Here is a 21,536-nt window from a genome sequence, read left to right on the forward strand (position 1 = left end):
TGTCAGTCACTCAGTAATAAGTGCCATAGCAAGTGAACTTTAAGGCAATTTAGAAACTGATCATTTAGTACTTAAGTTTCATTACTTATTAATTTAGATCAAGCAATTGACTTAACAACAAAAATTCATTTAACTTTTGAATGTCACTACTTGTAATAGCCTCCCCGAAGCTACTCGTGAACTATCTAACCCATGAAGCAATGATAACAACACCAAACAGCCTCGGCCGCAGACTGAAAGATGCAGCGATTAATGCCTCATCCCTAAACTAATATTTCAAACAAATTATATTGAAACAAGCATTCAAATATTAGACTTTACAAATTTACTAGGTATTGACTTTTAGCACTTCCAGCCAAATGAGATTAAATTACATAGTCTATGAGTATCAATAATGAATTAACTCAATGTTACACTATACTACAAGTATCTACACTTGTTTATTAGTATTAACAGACTTGAAACTCAAGCAACTTTGCGACGCACAACTGTAAAGTAGTTAGAAAATCTGTCCGTCATCTCTCATAAAGTTTATAAACCACAAATGGTACTGGAAAGGTCCAAGGATCCAATCAATCCTAAATCTCAGCACACTTCACCATTTTGTCGCGACGCTCTCATAATGAACACTATAGACAAGCAAATATACTAGACTACCATAATAGTCCAGAACTCCGCGACAATAGGAATAAATGGTATTGTATGTGAGTGTTGAGGAGTGGTTAGTCCTACCTCACAGTCCAGTTGTAGTCTTGATAATCTGCTTCGCTCATCTGCCTTATGCACCATCTGTGGTTAAAAGGGTTTATATGAAATGACGCATCACTAAGTGTCTACCACTAAGTATGAGAGTTTAAACCTCTATCTTTTATGTCTATATGTTTCTAAGGATGATGGCATCTTCCATCAATCATAAATAAGTGTCAAATGATATCTATTAGCTACTATAACATGTATGAGTACCATCTCACTAGACCGGATGAAGGCTACCAAGTGCCATAGCTGCACATTTACAATCATAAGGGGGGCGCCTGGCGGCCGAAGCCGCCACCCTTTCGTGCTGATAAAGGAATACATAGCGACCGTAGTCACCTCTGCACTCCTGCACAAGATAAAGGAGAACCTAGCAGCCAAAACCACAGAACTCCTAGAGCCGGCCACACTGACGAAGGAGACGCCAGCAGCCGAAGCCACCTCTCTCCTACATAATCTATAAATTACCTAGTCCGCCTTACCTAAGATGGGCTCCAAAGAACTTCCACGACCTTCATCGTGAACTCATAGGTACAAACTTACTGGATCCACGGATTACCGCGTGGCAACCAGCAAGATGGCTATTAAGTTATAAATCAAGATAATTGTACAATAGTATAAGACAATAGGTACAAAGCAGTAAACACTTAGCTTTCAGGTAAACCAGCCCATGTGGTCACCGACTCTGCGCGTCGCCTTTCTTGGCTTCTTGATAATAACACTTGATAGCACACATTATATCAGATCACATTATTAGATCTATCTTCTTCTTCTTCTAATGAGAGAATGGCCGGTTATTACCCAAATATGAACTTTTGTCTCATCGAAATGTTAAACCATAGACAATATCTTATTTAAATCTTCGCGACACTGTCGAACCGATCCGACTTGACTCGATCGGATCGACTGTCGCGACAACCCCTATGATTCGATTGTAGATTGAGATTGTTGAGACCAAAGAGTATATAACCACGTTGAGTCATATATATTATACTACTCTTTGGACTAACCATTAGGAGGTGTGCAGATATATTATACTACTCTTTGGTGTGCAGACGCAAAATTCCTAAATCCCAATTTTTTCGAGCTAAAATTAAACGCCTAACACCCCTAAACGCTAGTATGTGCATTTGGGGACATTTTTTTTTTCATTTCACGCATTCGACTTGCATTCGACTATCTAAAATGGATGATTATATAGTTTGGCAAAGGACTGTCTCATTTCAAACATAGACAGAGAAAATCATACTATCTTTGTCTGACACTAGTACTAGCACCCAAAAGAAAAGGATGAGTATAGTTTTTTTTGTTCTTATTTACTGACAATTTGGTTTGACCAACTATAATATTTTTGTATGATGCATGATCAAATTGTCAGTTTGATTGTACCCTCTGGACTGCCCACGATATTTTTGAACGGAAATGTCAAAACTGTCAAGTGCAACTCCCTACCCATCCCTACCTTCGTTCAGTTCAGTCCCAATAAAGTAGTGAACGTAGAACGTAGTGATTATATGCTCTTTGTTCAGTCCCTGAGCATTTAAGCAAGCTGGACCCTGTGAGGATCACCTGAAGTTCTGAAGACTCCGTCAACGCCCCGGTGGTTCTATATCGTGTTAAACAAATGTTGTGATTAGTACAAAACATGAGTGCTCACAGTAGAGCTCTAAACGCCTTTTGTGCGACATGTCTAAGCCGGGATAGACAAATGTTTACACTGCCGTTACAACACATCAAACCCGTTTCTATGTTCTATAAAGACTTGACGGTAAGTATCATACTGTTATAGTTTATATGTACCTTAAAAACAATTCTTATTGAACAAAGTTTAGGGAATTTGGCGCAGTAAAGTAAGGACAATAAGTACGAAGAGTTTCGTACACTGATCCGCCATTTGCAATATATGCGTATAATTGCTGTCTCGCTCGCACAGTGGCATTGACCGCGGGCGTCATCGACGGGACCGGGACAGCAATATAATTATGCGCGTGCGATAGAGATAGAAAATGGCGTGTGTGGCCACCATGCACGAAATTGTTTAATGTTTGTGCTTAGTATTCTTACTTTAGTGAGGCGTGGCTCACTCCACGATTTCGTCGCGCCGCTACAAGTACATGTGACCCACACCAATTTTGGTGTCTAGCCGTAGTACTCCGGCAAACCCCATTCTTATGCAGGTTCACCCATTCATTGCCGAAAACGCGAATTCGCGTTACGAAACTTAGTAATCGTAATGCAGTTTTTAAGACATTGCTACGCCCTTGCAGGGTGACCATGTACCAAATCTCTATGTAACACCTTTTATAACCATGGTTTTTGCATTAAATAAATGATGATGATGATGATGAATGTGTTACTGGCAGATGACACTCATTAATAGGTAAGAAGACTGTTTTGCCTAGATTTAGAGGCAATTAGAATTTAGGGGGGGGGGGGGGGGGGGGCTCTTCTCCATCTCAAAACCACTGCTAGTAGGTTGCCAGGGCCTTTAGGCCCAGGCGGAAATCCGGCCGTGGATATACTTTACTTTATCTAAAGTCTAGTATGGGCCCATACAACACAGTATCATGTTGAACAAAATGTTTTTTTTTTAATACTACGTCGGTGACAAACAAGCATACGACCCGCCTGATGTTAAGCAGTCTCCGTAGCCTATGTAGGCCTGCAACTCCAGAGGAGTTACATGCGCGTTGCCGACCCTAACACTCCTCTCCCTCATTGAGCTCTGGCAACCTTACTCACCGGCAGGAACACAACACTATGTTATATTTAACCTGGTCTTACTAAGATGGCATATAGTTGAGAAATTGGGACGGGTACCGCAGTGGCGAGATGACCTAGGGCTTCATGGCATTAGCCGCTATAGCTAAAGACGCTGGTTCGAATCCAGCCTTCACCACTGGAGGGCTTTGTCAATTTTTCTTTAATATGTGACATGTATTACAGTTTATAAAATATTTAATTTTTATGTTTTCTATTCTATTCTAGTACTACACATTTGTGTTCAAATTGTCTAACATAATTCATAATTTTATATTTCAGCTGACGGAACATGACAAGATATGCTGGGAGTGCAAACATTTTGTTATAAAAATGGTCCATTTTAAAGACAGAGCCCTAAAAGCACAAAGTACTCTTGCAATGTTGTATAAACCAGTAAGTGAATTAAACCTTTAAATTATCTAACAAAATTTTGGTCTAGTAGACCAGGGGTTGGTAAACTTATAAGAAAAACCGACCAAGTACGAGTCGGACTCGCGCACGAAGCGCAACCATTACGCAAAAAAAACACGTTTGTTGTATAGGAGACCCACTAAAATATTAATTTTATTCGGTTTTTAGTTTTTGTTGTTATAGCGGCAACAGAAATACATCATCTGTGAAAACTTCAACTGTCTAGCTATCACGGTTCATGAGATACAGCCTGGGGACAGACAGACGGAAAGCGGAGTCTTAGTAGTAGTAGTCCGTTTTTACCCTTTGGGTACGGAACCCTAAAAAAAAGAGCTTGACAAAGTAAAATAAGTAAAAAATTATCAGTTACTTGAGTTTAAAAGAATAACAAAAATTTACAAACATACCCTCGGGTTTTGGATGCGTATAACTTTGTTTAATGTAAAATAGTTACCAAAATATGATGATTTAAAAATAAACGATTATCTTATCTTATCTATTGAAAGTTACATCAGCCAAAAATACGTAAAACCCGAAACTGTTTTAACATTGTAAACACATTTTATTTTTAATTCATCATAGTTAGGTAAGTAGGTAAGTAGGTAAGTAAGTAAGTAAGTAAGTAAATATTCTTTATTGCACCAAAATTATACATTTTACATACATGTAAAACTACAAAGAAATATTTAAAGAAAAAATAGAACCAGGTAAAGTTCGTAGATTTCAAACAGTCCCCTTTCGGCTTATCCTTTGTCTATTGTTAAATGAAACCGCACGTGCTACTTACTAGCATAAAAAATGGTATGGCCGTTTTAACCGGTTATTCAATTACCACTCTATGGAGATTGCAATAAGGTTTAAAATGAACTAATGGGATAACATATTCCTTAGCTGTGTGGTCTTTGCGGTTACTGAGTGCCGGCAAGTCGAACGCTACAGAACCAGTCTAAAATGTGTCATCGATATGCGTAACAAAGGCGCGTTATCGGAGAGCGCACTTACACTGGTTTTTTTAGCGTTGGACTAGCCCGCGCTCGCCACGATGCACGAACCAGGTAAAGGACAGGGACGAATTGTGATTAAAACATTTTGATGGATTCATGACAAGTATGTATTTACATATTTAACACAAACAATAATAACATTTTTTTACTATTCAGTTAAATAATAACATTAGGTAATAATCCGTTTTACAAATAATCAACTATTAAAATATTCCTCTCTAATGTTACAGACTAAAAACTAAAAATATATTTAACAAAATTAATACATACATGCCCTTTTTAAACAATATCGGCTTTTTTACAATATATAGGTATTACAGACAAATTTTTAATAAACTAAAATAACGTTTTTTTATACAATGTAAATAATAAACAACCAGCCAAACAGTAATGAGTTATACATACATAAAATATAAATTACTAACTAAAAATATAAATAAACATGCATTGGTACAATATAAATAAAGATGTAGATATATTCAATTAATAAATAACAAAAATCACGACTACTTTTTTTAACTAGTTTCTTCATCTTCGGAATCTTCTGTCACATTAATTATGACAGAGGGGTGGTTGTTTATTATTTACATTGTATAAAAAAACGTTATTTTAGTTTATTAAAAATTTGTCTGTAATACCTATATATTGTAAAAAAGCCGATATTGTTTAAAAAGGGCATGTATGTATTAATTTTGTTAAATATAGTTTTAGTTTTTAGTCTGTAACATTAGAGAGGTATATTTTAATAGTTGATTATTTGTAAAACGGATTATTACCTAATGTTATTATTTAACTGAATAGTAAAAAAATGTTATTATTGTTTGTTTTAAATATGTAAATACATACTTGTCATGAATCCATCAAAATGTTTTAATCGCAATCCGTCCCTGTCCTTTACCTGGTTCGTGCATCGTGGCGAGCGCGGGCTAGTCCAACGCTAAAAAAACCAGTGTAAGTGCGCTCTCCGATAACGCGCCTTTGTTACGCATATCGATGACACATTTTAGACTGGTTCTGTAGCGTTCGACTTGCCGGCACTCAGTAACCGCAAAGACCACACAGCTAAGGAATATGTTTTCCCATTAGTTCATTTTAAACCTTATTGCAATCTCCATAGAGTGGTAATTGAATAACCGGTTAAAACGGCCATACCATTTTTTTATGCTAGTAAGTAGCACGTGCGGTTTCATTTAACAATAGACAAAGGATAAGCCGAAAGGGGACTGTTTGAAATCTACGAACTATAACAACAGGCGGTCTTATCGCTAAAAAGCGATCTCTTCCAGACAACCTTTGGGTAGCAGGAAATGTAGAACTCATACAAAAGTCAACAGGTAGTGCAAAGAGCTAAATATTATTATTATTAAAGCCTTTATTATACGAACTGTTGACATTTTTTTGTAACAATTATTAATATTTATTGTATGTTTCTTCCATATGCATATTCGTAAGGTCTTTTTGACCTAGGCCTCTTCCGAATCGCCTTTTTCTATTATATTTAAGTATTTGTCCAACATTTTTTTCCATTTTTGTCTGTCTGTTGCCATTTCTTTCCAGTTTTTTCCTATTGTTTCTATTAGGTCTTTTTCCCATCTTGTTTTTGGTTTGCCTTTTTTTCTCTTACCAATCTTTGGATTCCAATTTGTTGCTGTTTTTGTCCATCTGTTATTTTTCATCCTCGCTATGTGCCCTGCCCAATTGTATTTTTGTTTCAGTATATGTATCGCCGCATCTATAAATTTTGTTCTTCTTCTAATCTCTGTGTTTCTAACTCTGTTTGATAACTTAATGTTAAGGACACTTCTCTCCATTGACCGTTGACATACTTGAATTCGTTTGATGATATCTCCTGTGAGTGACCATGTTTGACTACCATACGTGAGACAGGGTAGAATGCATGAGTCAAAGGCTAGTTTTTTTAGTTTCATTGGTATTTTCTTCTTGAATATATCTTTCATAGACCAGTACTTCTTCCATGTCTGTCCAATTCTTCTTGTTATTTCCTTGTATGTGCAGTCTGTGAATGATACCTGTTTTCCAAGATATATATACTCGTCAACATATTCCAATGATGTACTCTCTATTTGTATAGTAGCTTTTTTTGAGTTGGTCATAACTTTCGTTTTTTCCTCATTCATTTCTAAACCTACTTGTTGGCTTTGTGAATTTAGTTCCCTCAGAAGTATACTGAGCTCCGTTGCACTGTGGGCTAATATTACCAGGTCATCAGCAAATCGGAGATTTGATAAATATTTGTTGTTTATCTTGATGCCTTTTCGTCTTTCTTCCCAGTTTAGTTTTTTGAATATTTCTTCTAAGACCGCTATGAACAGTTTTGGTGACATTGGGTCTCCCTGTCTTACCCCTCTGTTGATCTGGATCTGTCTTCCTATTTTATCTGTTTTTACTCTGGCTGTACTTTTTCCATAGATCTTTTTTATGACCTGTATGTAGACTTCTGGAATGTCTTGATTTTCTAATGCCTGCCATATGGATGTATGAGTAATCGAGTCGAAAGCTTTTTTAAAGTCGACAAATCCTACATAAAGCGGTATCTGGAACTCTGTATGTTTCTCAATTATTTGACTTAGGGTCTGAAGGTGGTCTGTTGTGGAAAAACCCTTCATAAATCCGGCTTGTTCTGTTGGCTGTTTATTATCTAGAATAGGCGTAAGGCGCTGTAGTATTGTCATTGAAAAAATCTTGTAAATATTAGACATTAGACTAATTGGTCGGTAGTTTGATATGTCCTGTGGGTCTCCTTTCTTGTATAGTAGGGATATATGTGCCTCTGTCCATTGAGTAGGTATTTGATCGTTTTCTCCTAAGATTTTGTTAAATATTTTTGTTAGTGGAACTGCTATTACTGGTTTCATCATTTGTATACTTTCATTTTTGATGTTATCTGGCCCTGGGCTTTTATCTTTTTTAAGTTTATGTATTGATTTTTTTATTTCTTCTACTGTGAATGGATCTACATTTTGATTTCTCTTTTCCTTTTGTTTTGTTGTTGTCTGGTTTATCTGTTTTGTGACATAGTCATGTCACCAGCGCGCCATATCACCGCAGCGACGCGCCCGGAGCGGAATCGACCACACCGAGTCGACGGCGCACCGCGGGCGCGATGGAGGGGAGCGCCGACCGACACTATAAAACCGCGCGCAGCGCTCATTCGATTTTTTTTCCGTCCCCGCCGCTTCACGGCAACACTCCTCTCCATACGTGGGCCCGGAGCGGACACCGCCGGCCAGCGTATATCCCTATCCTTGTATGTAGGCCCGGAGCGGTCACCGCCGGCCGACGTACTTCCCTCTCCTATACGTGGGCCCGTAGCGGACACCGCCGGCCAGCGTATATCCCTATCCTGTACGTAGGCCCGGAGCGGTCACCGCCGGCCGACGTACTTCCCTATCCTGTATGTAGGCCCGGAGCGGACACCGCCGGCCGACGTACTTCCCTCTCCTATACGTGGGCCCGGAGCGGACACCGCCGGCCAGCGTATATCCCTATCCTGTATGTAGGCCCGGAGCGGTCACCGCCGGCCGACGTACTTTCCGAATCTTTTCGTAGGCAGGCCCGAAGCGGTCACCGCCGGCCAGCCTTATCCCTATCTTCCCAAGCACCTTACCCGACCCATCGAACACGCCCTGCCCGACGACCTAGCCCGTAGCTAGACCCGCGCACGCGTGTCCTCGATAACCCGGCCGCGTCTCGAGCCGAGGTCGCAGTCCCGACCGGCGGGTGCACGTAGCTGTAAGCCTTTAGTTAAGAGCGCATATTCAATAAACGGCATAAAGCCCCGACTATCTTAAGGTACGTTCAGTGTTTGCATTTGTTCCCGTGAGTACCCCTTTTCTCCTCCTCCTGCCTTCTTTCTTTCGTGGCTCCTTTTACCGCGTATCCTCCGCTGTATGCCGGTGTTGATATGCTTTCATACTCTGCTGTAAGTTTTACTAATTCGGCTAGGTTCTTGAAGTCATTTTTTTTATGTAAAGTTTATAGTTCTTTGTCATGTTTTCGTGTATTCTATGAAGTTGTTCTTGCTCACTAAGGTTCCCGCGTCTGCGCATTAGCGTTTGCAAATCGGTTAGATAGTCGACGAAGCTTTCCCCGAATCTCTGTTTCCTCGCTGCTATTCTGACGATTAAGTCCTCTTCGTAGTTACTGGGGTAGTAATAGAGTTTAAACAGTTTGAGGAAACTGTCGAAGTCCTTGCATGACTCTGTGTTATTTCTATACCACGCTAGAGCTTTCCCCTGTAGTATACGTGGTAGCGCTGGTAATATGTCTTCCTTCTCAATTCCGCTTGCTGCGATGAGCTCCTCCAGTCTCTCTAGGAACTCCTCTGGTTTTCCGTACCCCTTGAACGAGAGATTCCATTCCCGGATTAGTTTGGTCAAGCGATTCGCGTCGACTTTTCCTTCGTCTTCTGTCATTTTTGGTGTTCGTTCTTTTCCTGGGGTTTGTGATTCGTCCGTGGACTTAATGGATTCTACCAGCAGTTTCCTTATCTATTCGACTGTGAGGTCTGTCGTGGCTATGTTTCTAGCTTCGGCTTGTTGTATTAGTTCTGGTTTCTTGAGGTGATATACCCAAGAAGTTGGCATTTATATATGTTAATACTGTAAACTACGCTGTTTCTCTGTCGCGATGCGTTGGGTCGTAGTTTGCGGAGTTATGATTTTGACTATACTGATTTTACTGACGGGATACGGTCCGGAGTTATAACGATTTGATTGACAGGATGCGGTACGGAGTTATAACGATTTGATTGACGGGATACGGTACGGAGTTATAACGATTTGATTGACAGGATGCGGTACGGAGTTATAACGATTTGATTGACAGGATGCGGTACGGAGTTATAACGATTTGATTCTACACGGGCGGGTGGGACGCGTCGCGTTTATTTATTTATTTTTTCCCCCCGAGTCTATAAGACTCCTAATTGTGAGTTATTCGGTTGGGCGCCAAATGTGATGTGCTGCCGGAGCAGGGTTCACATTTCCTCCGGGCCGTAAGGGCTGGGGGAGGTTTACCGAGCTAGTCTCAGATTAGGGGAGAAAAGGGGTACTCACGGGAACAAATGCAAACACTGAACGTACCTTAAGATAGTCGGGGCTTTATGCCGTTTATTGAATATGCGCTCTTAACTAAAGGCTTACAGCTACGTGCACCCGCCGGTCGGGACTGCGACCTCGGCTCGAGACGCGGCCGGGTTATCGAGGACACGCGTGCGCGGGTCTAGCTACGGGCTAGGTCGTCGGGCAGGGCGTGTTCGATGGGTCGGGTAAGGTGCTTGGGAAGATAGGGATAAGGCTGGCCGGCGGTGACCGCTTCGGGCCTGCCTACGAAAAGATTCGGAAAGTACGTCGGCCGGCGGTGACCGCTCCGGGCCTACATACAGGATAGGGATATACGCTGGCCGGCGGTGTCCGCTCCGGGCCCACGTATAGGAGAGGGAAGTACGTCGGCCGGCGGTGTCCGCTCCGGGCCTACATACAGGATAGGGAAGTACGTCGGCCGGCGGTGACCGCTCCGGGCCTACGTACAGGATAGGGATATACGCTGGCCGGCGGTGTCCGCTACGGGCCCACGTATAGGAGAGGGAAGTACGTCGGCCGGCGGTGACCGCTCCGGGCCTACATACAAGGATAGGGATATACGCTGGCCGGCGGTGTCCGCTCCGGGCCCACGTATGGAGAGGAGTGTTGCCGTGAAGCGGCGGGGACGGAAAAAAAATCGACTGAGCGCTGCGCGCGGTTTTATAGTGTCGGTCGGCGCTCCCCTCCATCGCGCCCGCGGTGCGCCGTCGACTCGGTGTGGTCGATTCCGCTCCGGGCGCGTCGCTGCGGTGATATGGCGCGCTGGTGACATGACTATGTCACAGTTTTAAGGCGTATAACTCTTCATAAAAATTTGTGGCAATTTCGTTGATATCCTTCCTGTTGGTTTTTTCTTCTCCTTTTCTATTTTTCAGTTTTGGCATGATTGGTTTTCCTGTGTTTAGAATTTTTTGCGCCTTTTTTATTGTTCCTGATTTTTCTAGATTCTCTCTGATGACATTTAATTTGTAGGTTTTGATATCCTCTTTTATTTTATTTTTGGTAATCTTGTACAGGCTAGATAGTTCTTCTCTTTGTGATTTAGTCTTGAATTGTGTATTTCTTAAAATTTGGCGTTTTTCTATTAGAATTAGTGTTTCTTTTGACAAAATATTTCTATCCAGTCGTCCCGTATTGGGTTTCCCCGCTAAGTTTTCTTTTAGTACATCCTCAAATTTGTTGTAGAGTTCTTGCACGTTGTAGGGGCTACTGTCTGTAAATAAGGTTTCCATTTTTTTGTGTATTTTTTCATGGAGTTCTTCCAGATTTTCAGGTGGTGTTGTCATTAGAGTTCTATTGAAGTTTTTCCTAGATTTACGAGGTTTATCTATGCATAAAGTGGCTCTTAGCATTCTGTGGTCGCTGTTATGTTGTAGGTTGGATATGACTTCACAGTTTTTGAAGTTATGTTGGAAATTTGTTGATATGTAGTCAATCTCATTTCTTGTGTCGCCTCCAGGTGATATCCATGTCCAGCGTCTACCCTCTTTCTTTTTGTATAAAGTGTTAAGGACTTTCAGTTGGTTTTCCATTGCATAGTGAACGAGTTTCTCTCCCCTTGGGCTTCGAGTGCCATACCCAAATTTTCCTAAAGCTGCACTTTCCTCTGGCTCTGTCTGCCCTATCTGGGCATTGAAATCCCCTTGTAAAATTATGTTTTTGTGGCTGTTGCTCATGGCCTCTTCTATATTTTCATAAAAGGTATTTATTTCACTTTTACTTGATTTTTCCATCGGAGCGTACACTTGTATTATAGAGAAATTGAATTTGTTAATGTCCAGGTCGAGTGAGCATACTCTTTCTGAGGTATATCGAAAGTTTTCTACATAGCGGTTTATGTGCTTTTTGACCATGAAGCCTACTCCTCTTATTCCTTTATTTTCTCCGTAGCTGTATATATAGTATATAGTCTTTTCTTTCGAGTATGTTGTATCCCATTCTTCTTATTTCAGCTAGGCCTATTATGTCCCATTTTATGTGTTTTAGGGCAGATTCTAATTCTATCAGCTGTTCTTCTTTAGACAGTGATCTGGTGTTGTAAGTGTTGATATATATGTTTTTAATATTGTTTGTTCTTTCCTGCGATTTCGGAAGGTTGTGGTCGGTAACCCCCACGGTGACCAGCAGCCGGCTTGGGGGCTGTTTTTGTGGTTGTTTTTTATGTTTGTGTTGTGGGTGTCCGGCCGGTACCAGGAATGTCTTCGGGTCGGTCTGAGTGGGCGTCGGAAAATGAGCTTGATCTTTGCCGCAAGTACTGAAAAGTATCCCACCTCCTTATTTTCGAGTTGCCTAATTTGTTTTTATTATTACTAGATGTCGGGCTCGGGGATTCAGATCTCTTCCTCTTCTCGTTTTCATTGTCTTTCTTATTGATGTTTCTTTTTGAGTTGAGCTTCTTTAGACAAGTCTTGTGTAATGTATGTATTAGATTTCATCTTTTTCTTGTTTTTTAATATTTGCACTTTCCGCTGAAGAGTTGTTGTGACCAGTAAAATGGGTCTGACTTTTCCATCTTGCACTTCTCGTTTTCCTAGTCTCTGCATTCTATTAATTTCATCTTCTTTCAGATTCACGTCAATTTCTTTCATGGTGGAAATAACAAGCGTTTTCAATTCTTCTTGGGACACGTCCTTCTGTTCTGGGAGCCCGTGTATTAACAAATTATTTCTCTTTCCGTTTGTTTCTAGATTTTCTATTTTTCTGTTGAGTATTTCTATTTCGTTTCTCAGTTTTCCATTTTCCTCTAGGAGTGGTTTGAGTTTTTCATCTACTTTTTCCATTATTGTAGTTGTAATGTTTTCCGTGATTGTTATTGTTTGGAGGTTAAGTTGTTCCTTCATTTTTTCGAGTAGAAGTGACATTTCTGATGACAGTGCGCACACATCTTGACGTAAACGGAACGATTTTATTTGTTGTTGAACGAAACGCAATTGAGTTGTGATGTTGGCACTGATTGTTATTTGCAGATAACTGAGATAACCTCACTTTTTCTCGAGATGATATTTGTAATAGTTTTCACTTAATCCGATGTGTTTTCTCTGCACTTTAATTGTTTTATGAGCACAGTCACACGGGTAACTGGGAAATCACTTTATTTCACCCAGGTAGTAAATATTTGCACAGTTTTTGATTTAAAACACGGGAGCTTCACTCTGAATCAACTGACGTTTATAGTACCGCTAATATGGAGACTATTAAACACTCAGAATAATGACTAAAGCAAAGAAGCCGGGCAAAAATAAAAGCTTGGTAAAAGATATCGTATTCACAACACGTTATTACTTTTTGTCTATGAGTGAGTGAGACAACAATCCGCAAGTTCTTTCGTTTTTTTCAGTATTGTCATAAGATAAACTGAGGGAAATGTCAAATGGTCCTATGTGGTTCTATAATATAATCCAGCCAAATAAAATATAAGTTCGTTATTACACAGGTAGGTGTCAACTGTAACAACTTGACATAGTCGTATTATTTTAGTTGAAATATTTCGGGATGTTTCAGCGGTCATCTTGGTTTATTTTAATTATATTTTTGCTATTCCTGAAAGATTGTTGGAAAACGTGCTGAGTTTTTATTTGTAATGGTTTGAAGTTCCCTTTGTGATAATGTCTTGTGTGATCGAGGGCTGTAAATCGCATACAGGAAGAAAAGAAAATACGCATGAACCGATAACCTTTAATCGGTGAGTTTTGTTCAATTTTGAAGAAATTTATTTATAGGACCTGACCCTAAACATAGAAATCGATATGTTGTTTATGTAATTATTACTTGCATTCAAGTCTATATAGATTTTTGCATATATTTTCGAACTTTTCTGCTAAGTATGAAAGGTTATATTTTTGGCATAGTGATGTATCGACCTCAGATCAATAACCTATCGACATTTACAGCTTTCTTATAGTTTGGCCCAGGACTGTCTCATTTTAATTGATGAGTACAGTCAAGGGCATAAATATATATACATTCCCAAAGTCTCAAAAATATGTGTACGCTTAGACAATAAAATCGTGTTCACATATTTTTAAGCCATTTGTCTGGATCGATATTTTTGCCTTCGACTGTACCTATAGTTTTCTTTGTTCTTACTTACTGACAGATTGTGTTTGCCAGACTATAGTTTAATACTAAAAACCGGTCAAGTGCGGGTCGGACGCGCGCACCAAGGGGACCGTACTTTTTAATATTTGTTGTTATAGCGGCAGCAGAAATACATCATCTGTGAAAATTTCAACTGTCTAGCTATCACGGTTCATGAGATACAGCCTGGTGACAGACAGACGGACAGCGAAGTATTAGTAATAGGGTCCCGTTTTTACCCTTTGGGTACGGAACCCTAATAAAAAAGACATTAATGATCATTGATGAATGTTCCTTTTATTAATATTGTTGGTCACAAAACTCAACTTTTTATTTCAGATTTCCAAAGGACGAGGAATAGGGGATATTACTGCAATGTTCTGCCACCAGAGTGCAGCACTAGCTTTTTTAGTGCACCGTAGAGTAACTTATTTATACTGTACCTTTAACAGGTTTTTGACAAGTTTTCAGGGGACCTACCGGAAAACTCGAATCCGAAATTTCGTTATCTAGCTGCCTCTTTATCGCTCGAATACGCAAGAGTGACAGAGATGTTAGATAACGAAAGTTCGATTTTCTTGTTTCGCGATAGACCCTCAGATTGTGATAGTGGCGCCACCTACGCCGAGTTTCGCGTAATATTCCCTATTATTAAATAAAAAAAATATATTACACGAACGTTTTTTTTTTTTTCATTTCCTATTTGGTACAGTCAGCTGCAGAGAAAAGGTACCCCACGTCCATACTAATTTACAGAACTTTGTATGCAGGGGGGGGTGCCTTTTCTCTGCAGCTGACTGTACATGACTAGAAACTATACTTAGTCTTTTAGCATTAGAAAAAACGGTAAACCATTTCCATGTGTCTTTTTATTGACAAGTTTTTTTATAAATATAGCAATATTTTACTTATGAAAGCAAAAGTATGTAAATTATCGTATATTATATTTGTTGTGACTTATTTTTAAAGTGTTTTTCGATAAAACGACACGTTAAGATCGCTCGCCTTCTTTCTAATGATAAAAAAACGAGAGGTATAGTTAGACGGTTCTGAGTGGTAGACTGCAGATGAGATAAAAGCTATATTAGGTACATGCATTAATCCTCATATCAGGCGGCTCTTTGATTCCAAGGATTGCATAATTTTTATACTTTTTAATGATTTTTAGAATATGAAAATTATAAAAAGTATAAAAGTTATGCAATCCTTGTATTCAACGAGCCGCCTGCTACAGATTTCTTGAAATTGCCGCGTTTTTTCAGGTTCAACTTTCATTAGCCAGACTATTATCAATTTGCCAATTTCGTGATTATTCTTTTACACGGCACATAAACTTATGCAAAATTTATCGATATAAAAAGTCGACTCAGTTACATCCCTAACAAATTATCAAACTTATGACACCGTACGTAAATGAGAAATAACAAGCATATATGCATCTCTTTTCGACACATTATCTAATTCGTAAGGAAGTAAAGTACGGGTATACATATTTGCGAAGCATTTTTGCCCTACTTCTATGCTTTAGTCATTATTCTGAGATTAAACACAAACACACATACTACAATTACTACTTATACATATAAGTATTAAAACCAAACCTAACACACAAATAAATATACAATATAATATATATTTATACAAGCAAATATACAATATATAAAATGGCAACTTAAGGCAGAGATAGAAAGTATAGTTTTAGCTGATTTTTGAATATGGGGAGAGATTTAGCTAATCTTAATTCTACTGGTAAAGTATTCCACAGCCGAACAGCCCGGTAGGTAACTATTTTACAATAAACACATTTGGAGCTTACTGCCTATTTTTAAATCATCATAGTTTGGTAACTATTTTACAATAAACACATTTGGAGCTTAATGCCTATTTGATAAGACACGAGTTACATATAAGATGTAAATATGTACAAATTCAGTTCTTTACATGTCTGGCCGGAATTTCAGCATTCAAATATTTATCACAAAAATAATTACAAATATTAACTAAGAAGTACAGAAAAATGTTGAAAAAATGTCAATGTGTGTCAATGTCAAACTACTAAACTAAATTATCTAAAAATTATTAATTTTAAATAGTTATATTTAATTATTAATCTCATAAAACAATTTTCCAACAGTAAACTGTACAGTTCTTCACATGTCTGGCTTCAGCATTCTATTAAGCACAAAAATAAAAATAAATTACAGGTAAAAGAAGCATGACAGAATAATGTAAAATAAAGAAAACGAATCAAATGTTATGTATCAATGTCACATTTGGTACTTAGCTAAATTATATATCTAAAAGTTATTAATTTTAAAATGTTGTATTATATCATTTATGTTATAAAAACAATGTTCGAGTAATATACTGTACAGTTTTTTTCGAAAAGCCTTTCCTTCTTTCTAACTTTATAGCCATGCAGTAGCAGTTATTTTGGAACAGCTTTAGCCTTTGATGCGTCGGTATGTCTACCTATAGATCGTATTTGTGCCGTATAAAATTGTTTGTGCGTAATAAAATTGTTTGGTCTAATATTTACGTCATATACACTAGAGTAAAACTAAACAGTTACTTTAATCCAGTGTGAAACATGTTGGGTTTCATCCACTGCCTATACAGTAGCAGTACTGATAGTTCCGCTACTTGACGCTAGATGTCGACTACGAAAATAATAGTCTTTTTGGTAACAAAACCGATGTATGGAGTGAGCACTCTATGTCTTCTTAATTCTCTTTGCTTACTTGCATCTTCTAATTTTATTGTCTTAGCTATCCAAAGGTTGTCTGGAAGAGATCGCTCTTAAGCGATAAGCCGCCTGTTATTATCTCTATCCAATTGTCTTTATTTGATTCTGCATGTGTATTGTAAACTGTGCGAGGTGTGCAATAAAGAGCAGGGTTCGATATTATCCAGATATAGTCTTTGATAATTATCCTAGGTATCCCAGGGGTCCCTGCCCGACGTTGCTTAACTTCGGTAAAAAAATTACGTTTTTGTATGGGAGAGTAAGTTTCGTTTGTTATTTAACAATTTTAACACATATCAGTGAAAGAACATGGGTCAAAATCATATAAAAGTAATAAATACAAATAAAAAAATCATTTATCCTTTTATATTCATATTTTATTGTTATTTTTAGTTTTAATCGTGTGTCGATAGATGGCGGTAAATTTACTGTGAATATTTACTCTTTTCACTGTATAGTAAAACAAAATATTACTTACGTTTGTTCCATTCTTTTTTGCAATTTTTGAAGTTGTCTTAATCGAGAATTTTTCTTTTTATTCAATTGTTTGTTACCCATGATAACGCTGCTACGCTGCTGATGATGATGGTGCTATATTTATTATCTTTGAATTCTTTGATAGTCAAAAATAATTATTGGGGCGTTTTTTGCTATGTACAAATAAAAACTGACCTAATATTGATTAGTTTTTTTATTAACCATTGAAATATAAGATAGTAATCATGTAACCATCTAATTATATTTCGTAAATTTTAGGTTATTATCAAATCGATAATTATCAGGCATAAAAATCACGATAATCATCAAGATAACTATCATTGATAAAATTATCCTTTCGAACCCTGAAACAAGTATTTAATTATCGTCTGATTATAAACTACGTTTTATCCTTTCAGTCAATCTCTCTTCAAAGTCTATCCAAGCTAACAACATCCAATCGCTTCAACATGGAAATAACAAACCCACCACAAAAAACAGAACCTACACAAGAAAATCTAGATCCCCTTCTTATAGAGAGAATAAAATCTGAGCCTGACACAGATTATGGTGCACCAAGTGAATGGAACACACACGCTGATGAAAAATTTATGATTGAAGTATATGAACATGGAGTTAATATACCACCTGATAGGCTTTTGATTAAACTTGAACGTCTACCTGATAGACACGAAAATGCTGGAGTTTGTGACGCTAGTGTGTCACAAAAGGAACCTGTACTTCAAAGACATGAACACGCTGGAGTTTGTGACGCTAGCGTGTCACAAAAGGAACCTGTACCTCAAAGGCATGAACACGCTGGAGTTTGTGACGTCAGTGTGTCACAAAAGGAACCTGTGCCTAAAAGACATGAACACGCTGGAGTTTGTGACGCCAGTGTGTCACAAAAGGAACCTGTGCCTAAAAGACATGAACACGCTGGAGTTTGTGACGCTAGTGTGTCACAAAAGGAACCTGTACCTCAAAAACATGAAAACGCTGGTGTTTGGGAAACTATGTTAAATCGTCAACCGGTGCCTATGAGACATGAAACTGGGGTATGGGGTGGAGTTGGATTTGCGGATGCAACGCTAATGTCACTCTTGAATAGGAAACGTAAGTGTTTTCTATCTCCTCTTCTTATAGGCTTTAAGTTATATTAATTAATTGTATAAACTCATTCGAGTCTGGGTTACCTACGAGACAGGCTAAGCCTAGTGTAGGAACCAGAGTAACCTGACTGTATTTTTCTATGCCAGGTACATTTTGTCAACTGTGTTTAATTTAAGTTAATGTTAACAACCCTGTAAATATTTTTTCCCCTCACTAGCTCGGAAAGCCGTCTTTTATCCTTTAAAACAAGCGGGGAAAAACGCATTTTATCCACTAGTGGGGAAAGTAATTTGACCTTGAATGGAGCGTGTTTAAGTAGCTTGACAGATAACAAAACGTAAAATGCTCATAATAATGGTTCGTTCGATATTAATTATCATTAAATAAATGGTTTGAGAATCTAATAAAAAATACCAAATTTAGCTTTATTTAATAATTTTAAGTCATAAACCTTAAGATTCCATAAGAAACGTTAGATTTTTTTATAATGATGTTAAATATAATTCTGAACGCACAAGTTGAGTCGATGCAATTTCAAAACGCATCGTTGACATTTCATACGTCAGAACAGAAATGTCAACATTGTCAACAATTTTTTTACTTAAAAACACTTCTCACCGACTTACGTAAAAATCAGAATTTCCAGTGTTTTCTGTTATAATATCGTACAAAAATAAGTGATTCCAGTGATGAAGATGATCTAACGCCTGTGGATGTTGCACTTTCCTCGCTATAGTGAGGGGAAAAGTTTTGTGTTACACACGGGTGCAAATGTATTTTACTTCTTGTGTGTTGAAACACTCGCTACGCTCAGGATTCTATTTTAGAACCACTCGCTTCGCTCGTGGTTCAACTATAGAATCCTTTCGCTTGCTCTTGTTTCAATTACACACTCGCGGGTAAAATACAACTTTGCACCCTTGTATAACAAATAACTATTGTGTACCTACAATAAAATTTTTGAAATTTTGAAATTTCGCTTAAGTCTGCTTATGATGCCTTCGTTGATCTGGTGCCACTTTCCTGAATGAAGGTTGAGGAAGGTGATGGCTATACTCGTGAACGGGTGCTGTTTGTAGAGACTGGTCTGTTTATGCTCACATGGGCTATATAAATAAATAAATATTAGGGGACATCTTACACAGATCAACCTAGCCCCTAACTAAGCAAAGCTTGTACTATGGGTGTTAGGCGACGATGTACATACTTATATAGATAAATCTCGTGGGCATACATATGGCAATTTTTTTGTTTTTTATCAACAAATCCAACATATGCATTCAAAAAAGTGCTATTTGGTAAAGTGGAACTGCTGATGAAGACCAGAACGGAACTCTTCAACGACTCTTACTTCACGATTTGTTTTCTTTGTTTGTTGCATTTTTAAGAATTATTCAAAATTGTTTTTTTGTTTTCAGACGTTTCATACCCACCACCAATAAGCGTAGTGCCCAAACGAAAACTACCAATGATGGAAGTCCCTACACTGAGAATCCTACCTAAAAACCCTACGCCGGCGATAGATGTAGAAAAACACTCACTTGGAGAGAACTCTGAAAAACCAGCATCCGATCCATCAGCTCCTAGTTTTACAGAAAAGAGATTGACAGAAGAGGAGAGAGAGAGATGGTGGGAGAGTAAGAAAGAGAATGAGTTTTATGCAAAAAGTATAGAAGTGTTTAAATGTGCGAAATGTGTGGAGCCCTTTTTTACAAGGAGGACGTTTTTGGGGCATGAGAAGATGCATACTGAGGTATGTTGTTTTTAGGGTTGAATCATTAATTGTGCAATTTTCAACCAAAAGGGTACTTATTGTCGATTGTCAGTAAGGCGCTATTTCCATATAGCTTCACTTAGAAATCAACCTTATCGACCAGCGACAATGTGGTACCTTTTGGTTGAAAACGTCACAATTAGTACACATAAGTAAACAATAGTTATTTACGATACAAGTGCGGAAAAGAGGAAATTCGAAACGAGTGGCGATAAATTAAAACACGACTGCAGGGAGTGTTTTAAATCGACACGAGTTGCGAATTACCTATTCGCACGTGTATCGTACAACGTTTTACAGTACATATGGCCCTTTAAACTTTCGAAATATGCACGAAAAGTGCTCTTAACGCACTAGGGCGAGAAAGTTGCACCATATGTACTGTAAAAATATTTCTAAGAAGAGGTCATATGCGGGATATTTTTTACCCTTAGCCAAATTTTTAGAGGTACTATATTATAATAAAATATATTATTTTTTGAATTATGAAATCACAATTATTATTTTTTTGCCTCACCAACTTTTATTATGGAACCAATACCGAAATCACGATATTTTTGCCTCACCTATAGAAAACATCGACATCCGAGTTCTTAAAATGTATAAAACAGCCAATTTTTTTAGTTGATCCCATACTACATACCTACATATTCATCTCGTAAAATATGGCTAATGGTTAAAATAACATTTCTAGATAGATAGAGAGATATGTTATTCAAAAATTATACATACAATTTATACAGTTTCCTGCTGTTTTTCTTTCTTTCTTTCAAAACTGTTTTCACAGTTTGCCTGCAGGTAAGATAGTTAACTAAATTATTCTACTTGCTATGCTACTTAACTTATTGCTTGTTATGCTAAATGTTAATTATTGGCACACTTAAGCGACATCCTGTTTGTGATACAGGTGTCATTTAAGTGTATCCAGTAGGTATTTCTTAAGCTGTTCTTTAAATTTAGATTTGTCGGGCTGGTGTCTTATTTTAAACGGTAGGTTATTGAGGTAGTACGGTAATATTTTCTTTAAGGTTCTGTCATCGAAATAGTTTTGTACATACAATTTAAACCTTATACCAATTAAAAATCAAAAAATATCAGAAAATACCTTCTAAGTAAAGCAGAAACAAGTCACATCTTTCTTTATTATCTCGTTGAAACTTGACGATGGTTATAGGTACCCTTTCAAACAAATAAATGGGACATTTTCTATGAAAAGGGACCTTATTGTCGATGGCGCTTACGCCGCACAGCGTCGCGCGGCATTGTATTTATATCGGAGCATCGTTAATAATGGCGTAAGCGCCATCGACAAT

The 21,536-nt window shown here is 38.1% G+C and overlaps 1 protein-coding gene across 1 annotated transcript in view; it reads left to right on the forward strand.

Annotated features, from left to right (window-relative positions):
- The first annotated feature begins 2,243 nt into the window (after nt 1–2,243).
- LOC134753259 (zinc finger and SCAN domain-containing protein 10-like) overlaps nt 2,244–21,536 on the forward strand; it is a 32,461-nt gene continuing 13,168 nt past the window's right edge. Inside the window, exons 1-4 of the mRNA XM_063689090.1 lie at nt 2,244–2,521; nt 3,796–3,909; nt 17,756–18,452; nt 19,868–20,202. Of these exons, the coding sequence (XP_063545160.1) occupies nt 2,399–2,521; nt 3,796–3,909; nt 17,756–18,452; nt 19,868–20,202 (1,269 nt within the window). The 5' untranslated portion in view covers nt 2,244–2,398. The remainder of the gene's footprint in view (nt 2,522–3,795; nt 3,910–17,755; nt 18,453–19,867; nt 20,203–21,536) is intronic.

This window comes from Cydia strobilella, chromosome 26 (assembly GCF_947568885.1).
Source record: "Cydia strobilella chromosome 26, ilCydStro3.1, whole genome shotgun sequence".
Classification (NCBI taxonomy): domain Eukaryota; kingdom Metazoa; phylum Arthropoda; class Insecta; order Lepidoptera; family Tortricidae; genus Cydia; species Cydia strobilella.